We start from the raw sequence: 21,735 nt of genomic DNA, 5'->3' as shown, positions 1-21,735 counted from the left end.
CATTAAATAGCTATGGTTACCTAACTTAATAAGAAGCACGGGCTTGAGTGCCCTGGAACAGTAGGTCAGAAATTGGTTACTTAGGAGCACTTTGCTTTCTTATTGTTCAATATTCAGATCTTAATTCAAATGTACTAAGAAAGGGATACTAAAATAAAGAAACAAAAGACACTGATTTGAAGAGTTCTCATATTGTGCTCCAGGGCTAGGTTTTGTTTATACAAGTATTTATTTCATTACTACCATGAAAGAACACTGGTGTTCTGGATATAACAGGGGCAAAACGCTCTTTACAGGGTGTTAGATCTCCCTGAGGCAGAACAAATAGTTATGCTTTTTGTTTCTACCCTGTGCCTACTACTCTATGCTTATTTTCCCCCCACTAAGTGCTTGAAGTAAAAGTCAAACTCTTTGGGATGTCTAAGCTTCTAATAAATACATGCCTAAGAGGAAGATGACCTTGACTAGCAATTCCCAAATCAAATTCCATAGAACACTAGCATCCCATGAAATGTTAATGTGCGCTGGTTGAGAAAAAGATACTATGGTCAAGCATTTGGGAAACTGCAGTATAATATTTATCTCTTGGTTACAAAAATGAGCATAGTAAAGTCCTAAAGAAACTAAAAGTTTAACACAGTCATTGCAAATTATTTGATCATGAAATCCTTTGTATTATAATACTTTTGTCTCATGATTCTATGGAGTCCTGAAATACTGTCCCTAAAAACATAAACAGCATACTAAATTTACATTAGCCCTACCTACTTCGATCACATAGATGAATGAAAACAATGAGAACACAATTTCTATGAATATCTTTCAAAAGCATGACAGCAAGAAATGAATTTTTTCTCAGTCCATTACTTAAAAGTTTAATTCATTTAGGCTCTAAGAATGTGTAAATTCATATGGTTGGATGTACTTGGAGTTTCATATAATAAATGGAAAACAGGATTATACTCTATAGAAACAACAATAACTACTGATACCTTAAAATATCACATTAACGGGAAATTATTAACATCATAATCTATTCTGTCAATAAACTCTAAGATGTTTCACAAGGAAAAAGATCAAGAACAGGACTCTTTCTCTGAGGCATCAAATTCCATGGAGTCCAGGGGTCATGTGAAAGAAAGGGTGTTATTACCTTATACTTGAGAATTATATTACAACTGGCTGATTATTCAGGATTAATGAGCTCAGGGTCAGGAGTTCAGTGGCCATATGGGCAACTGTAATGAATTGCCTCGAGCTAGGCCTCTGCCAATACTGCCAATCAGCATGGCAGGGGTCCCCAGACCTACCAGCAATTTGGCTCTGCTCCAGCAGGGGACCACCTCAAACCAGTGGCTCTATGTCAACCCAGGCTTTTCCTCATCTCCATCTGGGTCCAGGATGCTAGTCACTGGGCATGTGATTGATGTCTTAGAACCAAGCCTCAGCTTGTATACCTTTTCTAGTAACTGAGTCCTCAACCCATTGCCCTGATTCCGTAAGCTGTCCGTTCAACATCTCACCAAGAATCCATGTTGCTCTTGTTTCTTTTAGGTCTTTTAATGGTTTAAGACCTATTCCTATAGTCCAGTTTATTTGTGATTGTGTTCTTGCTACTGACAAAAATTCTCTTCTTGACCAAACTTTGGTTTCCTGAAGGGTCCTCTGAATCCTTTTGATTAGGCCTCGCCAGCCCAGTTTTTGCAAGAATCCTGGTAAGTCAATTCAGAGAGACTCTCCCCTTCTCTGTTTTTGATCCTCATCCTCTACTGCCCTCCAGGTGGTATCTTGTCACCTGATATCTCACCTTGGCCTGCCTTTAGCAAGAACCTTGTCAAGTCTGTTCAGCCAGATTTCCTCTTAGGAACTTCTGAACCCTTACCCCCAGCTTGCTCCTTGGCTGAAAGTCCCCATCTTTCCTTATATTTGGAACTGAGCATGGTTCTAGACCTGTTTAGACTTAATTGATACCTTTTTAAAAAAAAAGATTTTGAGAGAGAGTGAGAGAGAACACAAGCAGAGAGGAGAGGGAGAAGCAGGCTCCCCACTGAACAGGGAGCCTGACGTGGGGATGATCCCAGGACCATGACCTGAGCCAAAGATAGACACTTAACCAACTGAGCTATCCAGGCGCCCCATTTGATGGCTGTTTTATCATCTTTGTGGCATTCTCTGCCTGCTGTCTCTGGGCCTTCGTCATGAAAGGGCCTAAGCAGAAGCTCAACCTATCAAAGGGAGAATCTTCATATGCTACCTGCTGTGTCCCAGCATTATTTTTCTAATCTCAGGAATTTGTTTACAGGATTGAACTATCTCTGACTTCATTAACAAAGGCATATTATTAAATTCTAGTGTGGGTCTTCATTATCTCTTGCTTTGGTAAATACTCATGCTTCCTGATTCATCCTTTGCTCTTTGGTACACTGCTACCTGATTAAACTTTGATCTTGTCATTCTCTTTCTCTAAGTCTGCAGAGATGGGGTCTAACATTTGAGAGTAAATGATATAGCTTCAACTTACCTCTTCAAACTTGTTTTTATTGCTTTCATTTACCTTTTTTCTCCAGGCAAAATGAACTGACTTTATCTTCCGATGCTTAATAAAAATTTTGAACTAAGTCTCAGTTCTCTTAAAAGCTCCTTCAGATTCACACTGTTTATTTAAAGAATGGAAAGGAGAGGGGGATACAATGAGATGTGATATGCCCTACTGATCTAGCTACACTCTCTTGGAATTTGAGACTGGAGAAGTCAACTATTGCAGTGGTTCTCCACAAAATTTCTACCTTGATACACCTAATTACACTCACATGTGCAATGAGTTCTTAAGGGAATACCGAGAGATACTTGTTTTTTTACATAGATTCTAGGATATGTATAACTGGGTTCCCTAGCTGTAAACCTATCTTCTTTTTATTGATATTTGAAAAATGCAGCTGAGAGGATGCTAATATAAATGAATTACCTCACTTACAAACCAGGAAATCTTAACCATGAGGGCAAATAACTTCTCTAAAGTCAGAGAGTCAGAAGCAGAAATAAGATTAAAACTCAGGTCTCTGGATCTTTGTCCAGTGAGCTCTTTATGGAACACTACTATCTATGATCACTGCTGCTAGGAAAAAACCTCTAAGTCTTAGTGAGTTATTAGCATTGCTTTTCTTTATGCGTGTGCATATTTATAAATAAAACTTTCAAAAATCATTTGCGAACTGGTTTGTAAAATATTCCAATAGGCTTTCGGGCTCTTTTTCACCTTCTTTTCCTACTCCTCCCCTCCTCCATTTGTGGAAATTAGGTATAAGATTGCTTTAACAAAGATAGCTTGATTGCTGTTATGTTACTGTTCAACAACAGTTCCTGTTATTAATTGCTTTATAATGATACTTACAATTAGTAGTACAAGATATTTTCTTTTTTAATTGGCTATTACTGGTGAATAGCAGCTTGTTACATAACAGAAGATTGTGCTAAATAACCACAATTACAATTCTGAGGTCCTTCTCTTAAAAAACAAATCTCTTTTTTGGATAAAAACACTAAAAAAAAAAATTTTTTTTTTTATAAGGCAGGGCCTCTAATTACTTGGGGGAGGATGCATCTTTCAGTGAAGAAATAGCATGAAATGAGGACAGTGTTAGAGAAACCAGAGGCCGGAACATGAATTTCCTTTCTTTTATAAATAAGCACATTTAAAAGCTTTCAGCTCCTCAGTCAATGCATACAAACTGCAGATTCAAATGTATCCACTTCTTCCCACACTGTGATATGGAAACAGAAAGGACGCTCCAATTAAGTCTGATAAAATATGACTGTAGAGCCCCACCAACTACATTGAAATGTTCCCACAGATAAAGCCAGGGGTTCTTCCTCATTTGTGCCCCATGTAGGACCCAGCATGGGGCCAATCCACAGTCACCACTCAACCACACCAAATCCCACCATAGCATGGCACTGTAGAAGATGAAGTGATCCCAAGGTATATGTGACAGTCCCTAACACTAAAGGGTTTACATAAATCCAAGGGTATGCCTTGACTCAAATTCTAATGTTGATTAGTCTGCAATCAGTTAAAAGTTATACTGACTTTTTTAGTAGCAGTAATCATAATGATGAGGTCAAACGACTTGAGGTCACATAGGTTGTATCTGACAGTTACTTTTGAATCCATTTTTTTCGTATTTCAAAGACCTGTCACAGTCTCATGTGAGACACCTCCATCAGCAGCATCATTCATCCCTATATTCACTGCTTCACTCCCAATTGAATTCACATTCAATCTCCCAATAAGATATGCAGTTAACTGCAGCATTTTCATGATGAAATGGGGACTAAGAGGTTAAATAATATTTCCCAAGTTCACACTGCTACAAAGCAGCAAGTTCAAGATCAGAGTCCAGTATTTCAGACTTTCAAACCAGTTTTTCCTTCCACACATTTTTACTCAATGTATCCCACATTGACTTACATCACCTAAAATATGATGTCAATTGTTGACAACCCCTCCCCAAATGAGGCAAAGGTTCAAATCCTGTTTGGTTCTAGAAACTTTACTTGGTCCCTAGAGCTAAAAATAGCACTCAGCTACAGTTGGCTATCTTACAAATAAATGACACTGGTCACAAAGGGTATTGGCTGAGATGTAAAGAGAGGCAGAAGACTGATCAGTCAAATCCATCACCACTTTTGGAAAAAGCTGCATGCACATTTGAGTCAATGAGGTAAGAACACACTTGTTTCAGCAAGAGATGGCAATTCTTTAAGATGCTGTCAATGAAAGGTCAATCTATTCAGAGTCTGATGAGTGTATTAAATTGTAGCAAAACTGAACCCTAATTCTGTGGCAAAGTTCTTCAAGAACAGCTAACAGAAACATTTAAAGATTCAATCCCTGGAGATGGCGGTATACTACTTTGTTTCTATTTACTCATGGATTTAGGTTTAGAAGAAAGTAGAAACCTGGTCAACATTATCTTCAATTTTTCAAGATGGGAAGTATAGGAGTATGTGTTACGGAGGTAGCACTGTTCTTTTGCATGAATGGAAGGTCTTTGTCAACACAATGAAAAGTGTATGTAAATTCTGTGTCTGATACTCCAAGTAATCTCTCAACAGGAACCTGGACATGAAATGGAAAGACACTTTAAGGTCGTAATACTCAAAATCATGACCTGTATCACCTCTGGCACACGAGCTAAAGATGAGCCCACACCTGTGTCCACAATAAGTCACCATTTATTGAAGACCAGGCTATTATATGTATCACCTCAGTTATCATTTCAACAGTCCAGCAAAACAGATTTGATTATTATCCATTTTACTGATGAGAAACTGAGGGTCAGAAGTTAATTAACTTGCCTATAGGTGGTAAGTAACCACACAGCCTTTCTACAGTAACATTAGCTTTGGAACATATTTATGTTTAAGGAAAGTCTGTTTCTGACCTTATCCAATGGAATTTAGTTTCTATAAGACAACACTATAATAGTAAATAGGATAAAAGGTCTTTTTCCATTACTGTGTGACCTTGTGCAAGCCACTCTTGCACAAGTTTCCTCACTTATATATGAAAAAAGGATAATACGAATATCCACTTCAGGGATGTTGTGAGGATGAAATGGCCTAAGACCTAGGACAGCATTTGAAACCATACTTAGCACAGTTACTGCTCAACAGCACCACCATTATTATTATATCCTCTTTTATAACATTTCTTCTTAATATCCTATGAGCCAGTTTCCACCTATTTTTCATAGGAAAATAAAGGATCCTCTGAAGGGGGCCTCTTCAGAGTTTTACACCAAACCCGAAAGACAAGGTCTCTATAATTCTTTTTCTTCCATGACATCCTCTAGCCTGTACCTCGGAAGGCCATCCCAGTGTGAAAGATTATCTGAGCTTCTTGCTGACTCTGAATGTGGGTATATGTGTGGTGAGCTGGAGATGAGGGGGCAGCACTGAGTAGGGGTGAGAATGGGTATGAAGATAACACATTCCTAAGCCTCTCCTTGGTTATAACACAATAAACAATTTAGACTGCTTCCTAAGTAAATAGAAAATCAGACAATAGGCAGTTTTATAGTTCATTTAGGCATACCTTTATACTGAGAACATTTATTGAATTCCAAGATGGTACCAGTAAATAAATGCTATGCTGTCATAGATATATAACTGAATGAAATAATTGTAGCAACTCTGCAAAGTAGGTATTATATTCATATTTTCATAAATGCAACAGCACATGCAATAAAGCTGTACACAACTACTAAACATTGGAATTGAAATTCAAATACAGTTTTTCCAAGATAGGGTCTAGTTCTCTTTCCACTGTCATGTCAAATGTATGAGGCTGGACTTATGCATCAACACTGGAAATAAGATGACAACCTGTGGAAAACCAGATAACCGCCAGGCAGATGATGGAACACTGATTTCAATTTCTATGCACCAATTCATTCAGTTATGGGTTCAAGGTTATTAAGGACAGATGGGAATTTTTTTTTTTTAAGATTTTATTCATTTATTCATGAGAGACACAGAGGCAGAAACATAGGCAGAGCCCCATGCAGGAAGCCCGATGTGGGACTCGATCCTGGGACTCTGGGATCACACCCTGAGCCAAAGGGAGATGTTCAACCACTGAGCCACCCAGGTGTCCCGGGAATTTTTTTTTTTAAATCATTCATTATCTATACAACACTAACTTAAAAAAGACTATGTGAAAATGTTAACTATGATTACCTGTGACAGAACATCATCTTCATAACATAATCTGCATTTTCTAGTTGGTGTGTATAACTTTCACAAGCATGAAACATATACTCAGTTTTTTATTTGGTTTCAATTTCTAGTGTAAAGTAGCAGCCATTTAAGTACTTTGAATAAATTTCAAACAGATTCTAACCATTGAACGGTTGGAGTGTTTACTTCATGATCAGCACTGGATGTATAAAAGTAAAATAAGACAACTCTTGCCCTCAAGAAGTTCACAGTCTACTGGGGTAGACAAAGTTGCCAATAAATAACTACAGTTTTATATGGCAAGTGTGATAATGGAGATATGGGGAGGAAAGCAGGATGACTGAAGATGAGGCTGGAAAAGCAGATTTGAATCCTTAGAGCCATGTGGAGAATTTAGACCTCATTATACAAGCATCAGAAATCACACTGAAAATTTGAAGTGAGGACCAATGAACACATCTGCATTTTGGAATATGGACTAAAGGAGAGAAAAATCGAGAGTCAGAGAGATCACTAGGAAGATTTTGCAATCACCCAGGCTAGAATTCATTGCTAGTTAAACAATGATTAAACACTGACAAAGTGCCAAGACAGAGTTGGACAGACAAAACCAAACATGTCAAAGTTCTGGCCCCTAAGAACACAGTTTGGAGGGTGGGGGACACAGGTAATTCTCAGCAACGGTGAGGGTTAGAAATAGAATAGTGGCTAAAGAGAAGAAGAGAACAACAAATTCAAAAGATTATTTCAGGCACAGAAAAATAAGACAGTAACTGATCAGATTCAGGACGTGAAGTCAAGATAGAAATCAAGGATGCTTCCTAGGTTTCTAACTAAGATGTGTTGCTATTTATTGAAATAAGAATAAACATAAGAATGAGTTGACACCACCTGCTACTCCCATTCTTTCTAGAGACATCACAAATTAGTTAATAAGGTCTCCAGAGGAAGTACACTATAAATCCAAAGTAGCATTCCTATAATTATCATCTACTGACCATCCATGTGCAGGGAAAAACGTGAACTCTGTCAGAATACTACAATACGGATACAAAGGTTAATTCTGTCAGAAAAAAAAAAAATCACTTTCATCAGAAGAATTTCCTGTAAGTAATACTGTCAGTTAATAAACTATAGGTGTTATCTTACTGCCTCTAACTAAAAACAGCAAAAGAAAAAAATACAAATAATACATCCCAAGTATGAGAAATTAGAGTCTATTTACTATCTGTTCTTAATTTCAGAGGATAATATGAAATCCCAGTTATAGTTCACATGTATGCAAAGCAGTGTTGTGCAAGATCAGGGATTTTTCTGGAGAAGGATGGAGCCTGAGGAAGTCTGGAAGCATAGATCTCAGGTAAGGTGCTGTACTTGCCTGCACACCACTCAGTGACATTGTAGTAGAAATCTTCAGTCCCGGGATATTAAGCACACAGATTGATATTTTAATTAGACTATAGAGTGAAACCTCTTAAAAAAAAAAGAGAGTTTTCAAGAAATAAATGATTCCCGAGGGCCTAAATAACCGCTTAACAAAAAAATATGAATATACTTTTAGTATCATTATTTCCACCCAAAATTTGTATCATACTCTGCAGGCTTTGAAAAGAATCTGGATAGGGATGCTGAGTGGCTCAGCGGCTGAGCATCTGCCTTTGGCTCAGGGCTTTATCTCAGTCTGGGGATGGAGTCTCACATCAGGCTCCCTGCAAGGAGCCTGCTTCTCCCTCTGCCTAGGTCTTTGCCTCTCTCTCTGTGTCTCATGAATAAATAAATAGAATCTTTTTTTGAAAAAAAAAGAAAGAAAAAAGAAAAGAATCTGGATAAAATTATAGAATGATACAAAATTTATTAAGGGGATTTTTAATGACAACCTTACCTTCTAAGAATGACATAAAATTCAACCATTAGCTCTCCAAATGACTGCCACAAATTAGTAAGAACACTTGTCAGCTGTAAGCCAGGGTGAGGAATTTTTTTGGTTACAGATACTTCAAATTCACTGCTGCTCAGTACTTTTGTTGAAAACAAATTGGAACATAAAATTAAGCTTTATAGCAGTTACTCAATTTAATCCAATAGTAACTTAAACATCGGTCCTTGATTAATGATTTCCTTGAAGTAAGCACATGGGAAAAGGACACTCCTATATTACTGATAGGATTGTGTGCTGTCATCTTTCAAAGGGAACATCTGACATCTATTGAAATTTCAAACTTGTGTTACCTTTGACCCAGCAATTCCTCAAGAAATACACACAGAGAGGGGAAGGATATGTATATAAAGTTGCTCACTAAGCCACACTGCACTTTCATTAACAGAGGAATGGTGAATATGGCAAATTCATATTATGGAAAACAATTGGCACAGTCCTTTAAAAAAATGAAGCAACAAACATACGAACATGGAAGAGTGTATATAATAGATCATTGGGAAAAGGAGGTTGTGGATCTTCCAGCTTACGTAGAATGGTCTTTTTTTTTTTTTTTTAAGATTTTATTTATTTATCCATGAGAGACAGAGAGAGGGGAGAGAGAGAGAGAGAGAGAGAGAGAGAGAGAGGCAGAGACACAGGCAGAGGGAGAAGCAGGCTCCATGCAGGGAGCCTGATGTGGGACCCAATCCTGGGTCTCCAGGATCACGCCCTGAGTTGAAGGCAGATGCTCAACCGCTGAGCCACCAGGGCATCCAGAAAATGGTCCTTTTTTATTTTTCAAAATCAGAACAATATAGATGTGCGATCATGTAGGAATACGTGAGAAAGAACACACAATGAGCTTTTAACTGTTGTTATTGTGGGAGTAAACTGTGTGGAGGAACTTTCATTTAACTTATACCCACTGGGCTTCAAATATTCATAATGAAAACTTACATAAAAAAAAAAAACTTTTATAGTAACTAAAGATATTTAAAAGTTCCACAACGTTTTGGAAAGGAGTTCCCAATTTTCGTTTTTAGGAGTTACTCTATGAGATAAACCCGTCAAACATTTCATCTCTAAATGTTAAAAAGGCAGCCCTCTGGAACTCTGAGAATCTGGAAAACCTTAGTATCTTACCATCAGGTAGGAGCCCCCCACCCCCTAAATGAACTGCTTAGGGCGTGGTTACAACTATATAAAGTTGAGAGCTGGGATGCCTGGGTGGCTCAGTGGTTAAGCATCTGTCTTTGGCTCAGCGTGTGATCCTAGAGTCCCAGGATCGAGTCCCACATCAGGCTCCCTGTGTGAAGCCTGCTTCTGTGGAGCCTGCTTCTCCCTCTGCCTGTGTCTCTGCCTCTCCCTCTGTGTTTCTCATGAAAAAAATAAATAAAATCTTAAAAAAAAAAAAAAAAAAGTTGAGAGCCCGGGGATCCCTGGGTGGCTCAGGGGTTCAGCACCTGCCTTTGGCCCAGGGCGCGATCCTGGAGTCCCGGGATCGAGTGCCACGTCGGGCTCCCGGTGCATGGAGCCTGCTTCTCCCTCCTCCTGTGTCTCTGCCTCTCTCTCTCTCTCTGTCTATCATGAATAAATAAATAAAATCTTAAAAAAAAAAAAAAGTGGAGAGCCTACCAATGGTACAGATATTAAAATAATTTCAAAAGTAGGTAGTTCCACTGATGGGCAGTGGGAAGAAACTGCAGTTTATCTCTGGGCTGCTGCTGAGATGAAAAACCCAAGACTAAATGTCAATTTAATTGTGAAAACAAAAAAGCCATTCCCCCCACCCCACCCCCCAAAAAAAAATCTCAAACGAGGGCAGAGAACCTTAAAGCCCCAAACCATGTCCAAGAGAAGAGAAAGACAACTTGGGCTAGATTAGACACATCAAAAGACCAAAAAGAGGGGATCCCTGGGTGGCGCAGCGGTTTGGCGCCTGCCTTTGGCCCAGGGCGCGATCCTGGAGACCCGGGATCAAATCCCACGTCAGGCTCCCGGTGCATGGAGCCTGCTTCTCCCTCTGCCTGTCTCTCTCTCTCTCTCTATGTCTATCATGAATAAATAATAAATAAATAATAAAATCTTAAAAAAAAAAAGACAAAAAAGAAAGAGAGGCGGGCAAGGACGGGTGCACTAAAGGGAAAAAGAACAAGGGCCTCGAGGCATCCTCAAGACAATCGGCTGGCGGCTTCCAAAGTTTGCTTTCCGATCCCTCCGGCGGATCAGAAGGCAATTTAAAAGACAAGTGGAGCTAAGGTCGTAGTGACGGTTTTCAGAACCGCCTTCCAATCCTCCACCTGCTCTGCGGGCAGTGCCTGAGGACTCAGCCCGAGCGCAGGCGATCGCCCCCGGGGCTCTGCGCGCCGCACACAGTCTGTCCCCTCGGAGGCCGCTCCAGCTCCCACCGAGCGGATGCGCGGAGCGCAGGGGAGCGCCCGGTCTGCAGCAGGAAATCCTCCCGCGCACAGGGGAGACCTACCTCGGCCGAGGCCACCGGCGGCGGCGGCGGCGGCGGCGGCGGCGGCGGGGAACCGCGAGGGGCGCGCCGCGAATCCCGGAGCGACCGCCACACCGGCGCCAACGTGACCCGACACACGCCCACCGGGCAGCGGGCGCGAAGCCGGCAGCTCCGAACCGAAGGCAGACGCTCAGGGAGCCTCCCCGGCTGCGGAGTGTCCCGGTTCCATCCCACCGTCCCTCGGCTCCCGCCTCCCGTCGGGCTGGGCCCGGCCCGGGGCCCCGTCGCGCCCCGGGGGCCTCACGCCTGCTGGGAGAGAAAGCGGGACCAGCCTCTTGCGCTTCGGAGGCGCCGTACTCACCCTCATAACGGACACCCCCGGCTTCGCCACGGTTGCCCTCGCAGTCCTCCTCCCCTCGGGCAGCAGCCCCCCGGGTCTCGGGAGCAGCCATTACGCGGCCGCGGAGAAAAGGGCGGGCAGCGCCCGGAGGCCTCGCAACCAATGGGAACGCGCCTGGAGGCGAACTCCCCATCAACGCGGGGTTTCCTCGACGTCCACGCCTCCCCGTCGCGTCCTGGACCAATAGGACGCGGAGAGCGCAGCCTTGTCCCCGCCCCCGGCCGCCAGCACCACGCCCCCTTCCGGGATGGAGAGGCGCAGAACTACAATTCCCAGCGTGCAGCGGGGGGCTCCGGGACGGGGAGGGCTGGAAGAGGCGCTGGCGGGCGGGGGGAAGCGGGGGGGGGGGGGTGGGGTGCGCCGGAGAGTATCCTGGCGTGTAGCTTAGTTCAGTGAATCAGAACAATGACTGCGCCGCCGGGTCCCCGGGAGCGCGTCGGAGGACTGTGAGCAGCCGCCGCCGGGGAGAGCGGCGGGCGGCGCAGCCTCAGCCGCGCGGTGTCAACGCCGGGCTCGGGCGCTTCCAGCGCAGACCTTGCCCAGCGCCCGCAGCTCTCGCGCGGGGCCGCCGGGCTCCAGCGTTGCAGCCGCTACTCGCGAGCGGTGCATTGTTGCGAGCCGGGGCAGGCGCGGGGATTTACAAAGCCCGAAGACCCCGGAGCCGCCGTCAGCCATGTGGATACCTACGGAGCACGAGAAATACGGCGTGGGTGAGTCTCGGCGGGGCGAACTTTATTCCGCGCCGGCCCGAGCCGGTGCGCATTGCGCGTCCTTGCCCCTGCGCCCCCGTCGCTCCGCGGGGCTGCGAACGCCCGATCGTGGCGTCGCGCTGCGGGCTTGGGGCTGTGGCGAGCTGGCTCCGGGCAGAGGGGCGTGCGCCGGGGGCTCGCCCGACCCGCTCGGGAGCGCGAGCGCCGGGACGGCCGGGGAGGCGCGCGGCCAGCCCTCCCGCTGCGGAGTTTGGAGCGGCGACGGGGCGCGCGTGAGTCAAGTTGCAAGAGGAGGGCGAGCGGCGTTCCCCTCTCCCTCCTTCGCCTTCTTCCCCGCAGAGGGGCAGGGGGCCGCGCCGATTCCCCGGGGCGGGCGGGAGGGGGAGACAGCAACTACCGCGCGGAGCGAACACCCCCAAAACAGAAGGGGGGCGCAGAGCCTTGCCCCCGGGATGTGGCTCGGTCCTCGCCCCCGAGCCTGAGCCCAGCTTCCTTCCCCGCTCCCATCCTGGGCTGGGGGGGGGGGGGCTCGGTACATTTCAGCATCTGCGCCCCTTTGGGCTTTGCAAGGGGAACGGGCATCTCAGCAGCGTTTTTACTCCCGGCCCGGGGTGAGCGCGCTGGGGGCCGGCGGAGGACAGCTGTGGGGTGGGGATGGGGAGGGCGAGCTCGGAAAGCCTGGGTCCTCGGGGCCAGGGCGCCGCGCTCGGGAAGGGAGCGCTCCGACCCTGGGGTTCGGGGACGCGGAGCGGGGTAGCGCTCGCTGTTCTGTGCAAAGGTGAACAACAAAGGACATTAATGTTGACTGATGAATACAGGAGTCTCCCTGCCTTTCCCTCCTCCCGTTCAGGCTGATTACAGTTCCCGTTTTTGTTGTTTGATTTCAGCTGGGTCCCCCCCTCCCCCCCCTTGACAGTTAACTCCTTTTAGGGTTGTGGCTATTAAGAAGCCAGGCTCTTCTGACAAGCCTGCAGCGGCCAAATGCAATTATAACCCCTCGGAAGGTTTAACAGGGCGAAAGCATTTTGGATTTTACCAACGATCTTTATTTCCTGTGATGCCGGGTCCTGCTGATTGGTGTACTTTTTAAAAAGAAAGGAAAAAAAAATTGGGTCCAGAGCTAGTGATTTAGACAATGTATAGGTATCTGCTTATGGTCTAAATTAATTTGCCTGTTATTTAAAAAATCTGGAAAGGCTTTCCAGGGAATCAGAGTCATAGGGGGTTTTCTTTTTTTTTTTCTTTTTTAACTTCGCATGGGGATAGGACTTTGCAGTCCCCTGAAAGGACCGTAGGATGATCCAGTCATTCCCATATTTTCATTAGCTTTCATTCTGATTGTCACCGTTCTGAAAGACAATAGTTTGCCCTAGATCCACCTTTGGGAAGGGGTTCCAGCTTTCCCTCTCTTTAAACTGTGTGTGTGTGTGTGTGTGTGTGTGTGGCTTTGCCAGGCACTATACTGGCAAAGAGTAGATGTTGGTGGTTATTATTTTCCTTCTGATACCACCCCCTCAACCTCCTTTTGGAGCGGATTAACCCTTACTAGGAAACTATATTGCCTTTGCTAAAATGGTGAGGAACTGGAGCGTCCCCCCGCCCCCGGTCGGTCACTCACTGGGTTTAACACTCAGTGCAAGAGGCACAGATCCATCCAGCAACACTGTCCCGCTTGGAGTCGATCCCAGATGTTGCTTTCTTCCAAGTGTTAAATTATACAGATTATGGATGGGATTTATTTTCTTGATTCCTTTACGTGCCAGGTCACAGCTGGGTGCTGGTATTGATTAGTTTTTCTCTCGCCTTTCTTTATAAGCCTTGGGCAGAGGCTTAAAACACACTCTGGGATTTCCTGGAATGGCAAACCGGATATTATCGGTCAAGTGTTTTGGGCTGCAGCAGACACCTTGCTTTTGGGTGGTTATGATCTGGTTGCAGAGTAGAGGGAGGTGGAAGGGTGAGTACAGCATTGGGAAAAGGAGGTTGAGATGAGGACAGAAGGGTCTGCTTATTTATACACTATCACACATACAGGGATGTTAATCTTTTATTATTAATTTTTGAGCATTTGGCTTATGGAATGCTTAGTTATTTTTTAGAATCCATCTGTTAGGCGTGTGCATTTGTGTGTGTGTGTGGTGAAAATTTTGCTAGGATACTTAAGTGTGGACTTCATTTCTCACCATGGAGAGCACTATTTGTAGCTGTCTATACTTGCAAGTTGATTTTTTTTTTTTTTAACCTTGGTCGGTACATGTGCTTTTCTCATCTAGTTTTCATAAATACTGAAGAAGAGATACTTTATGGGCAAAAATGTTTGGTTGTTATCGGGTGTAGTAGTAATTCACTTCCTCATTCTTCGAAATAAATTAGTCTTTGTAACTTGGAATAACAAGTTTTAGTGCAAATTGTATATTTTTCCAGTGATACTTCTTACCCACCATCGATTATACATGAGGTGATTATGTGTTTTTATTTATATATATGTGTCTATATATACACACGTTTCAATTTGAAACAACATTGTTAATATGGATAAACTTACTTAAATTTCATACCTGTACTAAGATGTATCAGAGATAGCAATACCTTTTCAAATCTGACATGTGGGCGCTCTCTTCTCCGTCCAATTGATGGATGGTCTTAAAAACAATGGGTACTTATAACCCTAAGTGTTCTGGTTCTAGAGAATTAGAACGCATAGTGATAAAGCTGTAGTCCTGAGGGATAGGGGACCTTGTCTCTTTAAAAATATATTAGTAGGCACAATGATAGACATATTTTATCTTGGGAAATTCTGGTTAGCTCTTGGTCCTAGGCTAGACACAGCTGCCAGCTGTGTGACCTTAGGTAATTCACTTAGCCTTTCTGAGTACCAGTCTTTTAGACAAATGGTATCCAAGGTCCTTCCCAGTATAAATTCTTGAGAGCTCTTCCAAACAAATGTGTCCTTTGGTTAGAAAAATATCTCCATGGTGTAGAGATTGTTATAAGAAGAGACTTTTGTTGTGACACATCCCATATGGTTTTTAACTAAGATCAAAGGTAAGCAAAAGTGAGCTGGCGGACTGCCAGAACCCAGGTGAGAGTTCATTTTTCAATCTGTTTGATACTCTGTCTCTAGTAGGAACTCCATGGGCAGTGACCAAAGCTTTCTTGATAGCCTCCTCACAAATTTCCTTATGATCACTCTGGTTCCTGCGTGCTCTCATCAGCCATACCTCCCTTCCCCTCCCATAAAGGGTTGGGGATTCATCACAGAGAAAGTTACTTTATGACCATTGCAGATACATTTCTTTTTTTTTTGATACATTTCTGTATTTATTTGTTCAGTATCCATTTATGCACCAGTTTCCCAGGTGAGCCAGCGTGTCTTACTGAGCTGCAAACTGCAACTCTCAACCCCAGCCAGATGTTTAACATGTGTGAGCCTGGTTAAGCTTGGAGGAAGATTACGTGCTGGATTGATAAGTGCAAAAAATTCATGAGCCTGACAAGAAATAAAACTCAGAACAAGCTGATCTGAAGGTTACAACTGTCATTTTAAAAATGAAGTATTTAGTACTTGTATCACTGAGTCCTCAAAACTATTCCTGTCCTGCATTTCTCTTGAAGTGGTCTGAACTCATTCAAGTAGGAATCCCATTCCTACTAAAGCTTCCTTTATTTTAGGGGAAGAGGTACCTTCTCTTGTTATACAGGATCTTTAGGATATCTTTTCCTTTAAAAAAGCGTGCTTTAATGGTAGCTTGTGTGGGAGTGTTACGAGCGAGTGTACCTGTCCTCTTAGCTGCTGTCAGTTTCTTAGCTACTAGTGTCTTAAAATGTTTCCTATTTGTGGTACCATGATGTGTCCAGATAACATGTATAGATAAATAATGATGTGCTGCCTGAAATTGTGGCATTTAGAGCCTGGCACCGATTGTACACTTTAAATGGGAAGCAAAGAGGATGATTTGTATCTCTAGGCCAAGTACCAGTGAAGGGCTGTGCAGACAGCAGGATGGCAGCTGAGGTTCTTGAGCTGGCCTCCTGTGGGAATAGCCTATAAACATGTTTCCCTCTTTTGGCCGTTCTACTAAGTGAGGATTCTTTCACGAGGCCCTAGAAACACAGAGATGCTATGCTGCCTTTCCTCTTTAGTTCCTCCCCTCCCCACTCCAGAGGCAGTATGATAGGCACTGTGAAGGAGATTATACAAATTGTGAGAAGCTTTAGGCTTTCCTGTCTCCAGCTCTACTCTTAGGAGACTGTATTTTCAGAATTATCTTTGATTCAGGATGTCCAAATTTCTAGCATAGTGATTTTATGCTGTGAGCATATATGACAGGGAAACATACTCTAAGGAAATCCAACCAAGATACTGTAACCATAACATATTGATACATGTTTTACAGTTGGAAAAAACATTGTGAAGTTGTTTTATTTTGGTATACTCTCTGAAATGGAACAATAAGTTCCATTTAAGGGATATGGAAGGAACTTCATAGAGATTAAGTGACTTACTCTATGTCAGTGCCTGTTCATCTTATTTAGGAAGAACATTGAATAGAAAATAAATTTATCCTATTAATCCATATCATTCATAATAGGAAATACATTTACTTTCGTCTTTTTTATTATTATTTATTTATGATAGTCATACAGAGAGAGAGAGAGAGAGAGAGAGAGGGAGAGAGGCAGAGACACAGGCAGAGGGAGAAGCAGGCTCCATGCACCGGGAGCCCGACGTGGGATTCCATCCCGGGTCTCCAGGATCGCGCCCTGGGCCAAAGGCAGGCGCCAAACCGCTGCGCCACCCAGGGATCCCTACTTTCGTCTTTTGATGTATATACACAAATACCATCAGCACCAGCCCACGCACATTGAGTATAACGATATTTGCTCTGTGTGATATTCTATTCTTTATTAAATTAAAAAAAAAAAAAGCAAAGCTCATTGCTAACTTGATGACTCCTTAATGCATCCTGACCCACAGTTTGAAAAACACTTCTCTAGATACTACATTCATGATATAGGAAGGACTGGAACTCAACTCTTGTTGGGTTTCTAGTCAGGTTCATTTATGACATTGGTTTTGTTTTGTTTTTTAACAGTCAGATATTTGTGTTTATTTTTGACTTAGAATTCGGTAACCATGCTTTTTTTCCTTTAGTGTTGTCAAAATCTGCCTTATTAATGTACTATTTCTTATTAAAGGTGAAACAACTATCCAAAGCCATCACATGCATTGTATAAGTTGTCTCTTCAAGTTCATGTGTGTCTTCCAACTAGGATCTTCTTGACAAAGACCGATATGGACTACTTAGTGACCGATTTTGGATGTTTTCTATGTAATTTCCTTTGAGAATGATTTCTGACCACTATAACAAGAATAACTATAGTAAATCTACTGAGCAGTATTGTCAGTTTTAGGATTACCACCTATCATTATTTTCTGCCTTTTCTCATATTGCTTGCTGATTATTAGAAGAACGAGGCAGATTGTATAACTTGTTTTTGTGTTTTTTTAAGGCACCTTTATGCCTTAATTTGTTTTGTTTTTATTTTTTTTAAGAGAGAGAGGGAGAGAATCTTAAGCAGGCTCCATGCTCAGTGCAGAGTCCAACATGGGGTTCAATCCCACTCTCTGAGATCACAACTGGAGTGGAAATCAAGAGTCAGCCTCTTAACCACCTGAGTCACCAGTCAACTATGCCTGAAACTGTAGATGGTACAGCATATAGAGAAGATGCAGTTAATGCGTAGATGAGAATAATTCTTTTGTTACAATATGGAAATTATCAGCACATTCTTTCTTAAAAACTTTTGTTGGAAATATGAGCAGTATGAAACTTTAAAGCACGCATATTATTGCTACTGGAGGAGGAAACTGGCTTAAAAATGAGAAAGAGAGATTATTGCAGTAGATGACTTGAGAGAGTAGTACTGGAACCAGTTTAGCAGTCTTTGCAAGGTGAAAAACCAGATGGATCTGAGATGGTTAGAAAATGGGAAACAACGGGGCTTGATAATTGGATGTGGGGAGTTGGGAAAGGAAGAAGTTTAGGATGTCTCCCTGGTTTCTGGCTGCAACAATGGGTAAACATAGGAGGCATTTTTGTAGGCAGGGCAGGTCTATGGTGTAAGATTAAGAGCTTCTTTTGGCCACCTACAGTTTTCCATACCTGTCAAATGTTCAGGCGGCAGTAGCTGGTAGGTAGTCAGCCTGAAGCTAAGGAGGGAGGCTCTGAAGTAAAGAGTATAGTTACAGAGTTTTTAGGTTTATGTATGATGATTGAAGTGGTTGACCTAGCTAAGACTTTATTCATTGTATTGACTTTGATTACGTAGTCTGCTTGTTCATTCTAAATTTTAAGGTGACAGGTCCTAAATTTCCAAAGAGCAGTCATCTTGGAGCACTTTATTAATATGGGTGCAGGGTACTCTAAAGGAAGAAATATTACCTGTCTAGGCAGACTTGGTAGTAAACTAAATTTTATGGTCTTTTCTTGCTTCCCGTTAGTGCCTTGTCTGGCTAAGGCATCAGTTACCTCTATTTCTGTGACAGTTCTCTCTCAAGCAAATATCTCATGCCAGATTGTGCATGTTTGTGGGATTTCACCAACAGGATGTTGAAAAAGAGAATGAACAAATATTTCGATAAACAAGATTTGTACATCCCTCAAACAGCATTTAAGTGTATTTACATATCCAAAAATGGGAAAATGCTCAGATATCCAAAGCAATATATTAATACATACAGATTGTGTGTGTGTGTGTGCGGGGGGTAAATATATAATACCACTTAGGAACCACAAGGTCAAATTTAGAACTCTTAAAGTTATACCACTGCACTTCTGAAAAACATGTCATTTGAAGTAAGGGATTCCAGCTTAAGATGGCATTGGGCTCTTCCCCTAATGTAGCCTGTTGTAACTTCCCACTGAAATATCAAGAAATGCACATAAAGAGGCAAACATTGATAATATTAAAAATAAAGTCTGACAGAAGGCCTATTGCCAAGACTTGGGAGTAATTTCCCTCAGGCAGATGGAATTGGATTAAGAAAACCAATTGGTGGTTTCTCCCTGCTTTCTTTCCTTAAGCAGAGCAGCATCAGTGACCTGGGCAGGAAGACCACTATCTCTCCCCATGTCTCCAGCTTAGATGTCAGGTCAATACTTGGAACGTGGAGTGTTTCCTTTACTGCCCGAGTCATCTCTGGTCCTTCTCATTCCACCTCATCTTTGTATTTCCATTGAGGGATAACCACTTCCAGAAACAACTGGGATGGGAAGGGGGTGGGTGGGTAGCAAGGAGTCTATGAAAAATGCCCCTCTGTCTTTGAGAAGTGCTCTGTGGTCTTCATAAGAAAAGTGATTTCATGGGTGCCCTTGAAGTGCTGCAGTAACAAAGCATGATGGATATTGTAGTTTTGCCTGCAGTCTCTTGGTGACAGAGAAAGAGGCAGTGGGATAAAAGATGATCTCATCTGAATTGCCAAAAACCATGGCACATGGAACATGATGGCTTATAGCTGGGAACTTGACTCGGAGTTGTGCACATCCACCGGATTTCGAAGGAAGGCCTGTAAGGAGGACTCAACACATACTTTCATTTTCAGCCATGTTCAAAGCACTGCAGGGAGGTTCGAGAACCAGGCTGCCTCAGTCACTGATCACATTTGTGTCCCTACGGAAGGAGGAAAGCAACTAAATCTGGAAACAGGCATCTGTCACTTAGTAATAAACTAAAACATGACTGCTTCTCAGCTGGGGAGGAAGAAGGGAAAGCATGACATTTGTATGGGGAGGCTGTTGGAAATTGCCAGTACATATGTGTATTATCCACCTCAATTCATGTCCTGGGTAAGTGTTCCAGAAAGAGAAGCTTGGCAGGAGGGAGGTTGGTGGTGATTCTTTGGTTTATGACATTAGCAAGTCTTCCCCTTGGTGAATTGAATAACCATTCCTCCCTCAAGTTGTGAACCATTTTCATAAACCAAGCAATTTATTTATTTTTTAGAAGCGTATTAATTGGACAGTAACCTAAAAATATCTCCTTGATATCTTTAAGCAGAAATGTAGAGATTGGTTGTGAAGACTGAGGGGAAAAAAAAAAAAAAAAGAAAAGAAATGTAGAGATTGGGTTCTATGTCTTTTTCTTTTCTCCAAAATAAAATATTTTGTCTGTCACTGGTGACCATAGGTGAACACGTTCGGTAACATGTGCATGCTTGTATGTGAGGCAACTAAAAATAGCTCTCACCTGGGTCCTGGGGAGAGGAGAGAGAGCCTGTTGGTCATTTTCCTGAGGTGTCCAAAATTGGTTCAACAGTCCGTTGGTAGTGGAGCTTCTTTGCTAGCAGGTGTAAGAGGTTACCTGGGCTCTCAAAGAAACAGGAAAATCCAAACACGAATTGGTAGTTTTAGAAAGAATGAAGGTAGGAGAAATTGGTGAGATTTTTCTCTAGAAATCTGGGTAATAAACACTGAAAAAAAGATAGGAATATTCCTACAAAATTACACACATAGTAAAAGTGTGGTGTTTCTTCAATTTGCCTTTTTTAAGGAGAATTATGTGTATTGATTGCACTCTACACTTCACTATAATACTCCCAGCTGTAATTTATAAAAATTGATTCAGACAACCAGATATTTGCAGTCTTGGCCCCATGTTAGAAGGGGAAACATTTGGTATAAATTATGTTAGAAATACAATGATGAGTGTTGAAATGGGAAAGTGCTTAAGTGAAGAATTGGGATACAAAAGCACATGTTGCTGTGTTGCTGTAACCAGTTGTTTCAGTTGAGAAGTGGCATTGTTTGTTTTGACTTTGTACTTTTAATAATTTACAAAATTAACATGAATTTCTGTTATAATCAGAAATAAAAATCTACACTCTTTTATAAGCTGACCATTATTTCCTGTATAGAGTTTCCTCTCAGGATTAGAGGTGAGACTGGTGGAAGTTGAGTCTGGAATGCCTGAATGTACTTGTCATTTATGTCCAGGAAGTACTCTGTTCCAGAGTTTCAAAGTGCCTTTCCCTGGTACACCGTCTTGATTACCCGTGATGTTGCTGCCCTGTTGGTTCTTCCTCAGCCACAGTGAATCTGTGCTTTCAGATGGCCTTGAGGGAGAAGCCTTTGAAAAAGAGCCCTAATCCTTCTTTGAAAAAGAGCTTCAGAGGAATTCACCGAAGATAAAAAAGCTGTTCTCTCCATGACGTATTCATTTAGAGAACGGATGTTGGTGTCACTGCCCACTTGCCCTTGTTCTGTGATCTCAGTCCTGTGAGGCAGTGGGCCCTGGGATAATTTATGCGACAGAAATTCGTCGACACAGAGAGTCCACAACTGGCAGATTTGAGTTGGCAATCAGAGGAATAATTGCATATTGGTGGACGTTAGGGACTGAATGTTTATGTCCCCACCCATGCACCCAAATTCGTGTATGGAAGCTCCTCCCCCCAGCATGGCTGTATCTGGAGTAAGGAGGTAAGAAAGACTAAATGAGGCCC

At 42.7% G+C, this 21,735-nt stretch overlaps 2 protein-coding genes across 7 annotated transcripts in view; one reads left to right on the top strand and one right to left on the bottom strand.

Annotated features, from left to right (window-relative positions):
* The window catches only part of ZNF277 (zinc finger protein 277), a 108,840-nt gene extending 97,233 nt beyond the window's left edge, over positions 1-11,607 (bottom strand). The window contains exon 1 of one of the 2 annotated variants that reach the window (XM_055314700.1): positions 11,482-11,607. In XM_055314700.1, coding sequence (XP_055170675.1) covers positions 11,482-11,572 — 91 coding nt within the window. In that variant the 5' untranslated portion in view covers positions 11,573-11,607. The remainder of the gene's footprint in view (positions 1-11,481) is intronic. The other variant, XM_055314701.1, reaches the window with a different exon arrangement.
* A 309-nt stretch (positions 11,608-11,916) lies between these two features.
* Positions 11,917-21,735, top strand: part of DOCK4 (dedicator of cytokinesis 4) — a 412,270-nt gene continuing 402,451 nt past the window's right edge. For all 5 annotated transcript variants that reach the window (XM_055314619.1, XM_055314621.1, XM_055314620.1 and 2 more), the window contains exon 1: positions 11,917-12,230. In XM_055314619.1, the coding sequence (XP_055170594.1) occupies positions 12,194-12,230 (37 nt within the window). In that variant the 5' untranslated portion in view covers positions 11,917-12,193. The remainder of the gene's footprint in view (positions 12,231-21,735) is intronic.

This window comes from Nyctereutes procyonoides, unplaced genomic scaffold, assembly GCF_905146905.1.
Source record: "Nyctereutes procyonoides isolate TBG_1078 unplaced genomic scaffold, NYPRO_anot_genome, whole genome shotgun sequence".
Taxonomy (NCBI): domain Eukaryota; kingdom Metazoa; phylum Chordata; class Mammalia; order Carnivora; family Canidae; genus Nyctereutes; species Nyctereutes procyonoides.
This window is presented reverse-complemented; position numbering and strand designations above follow the sequence as displayed.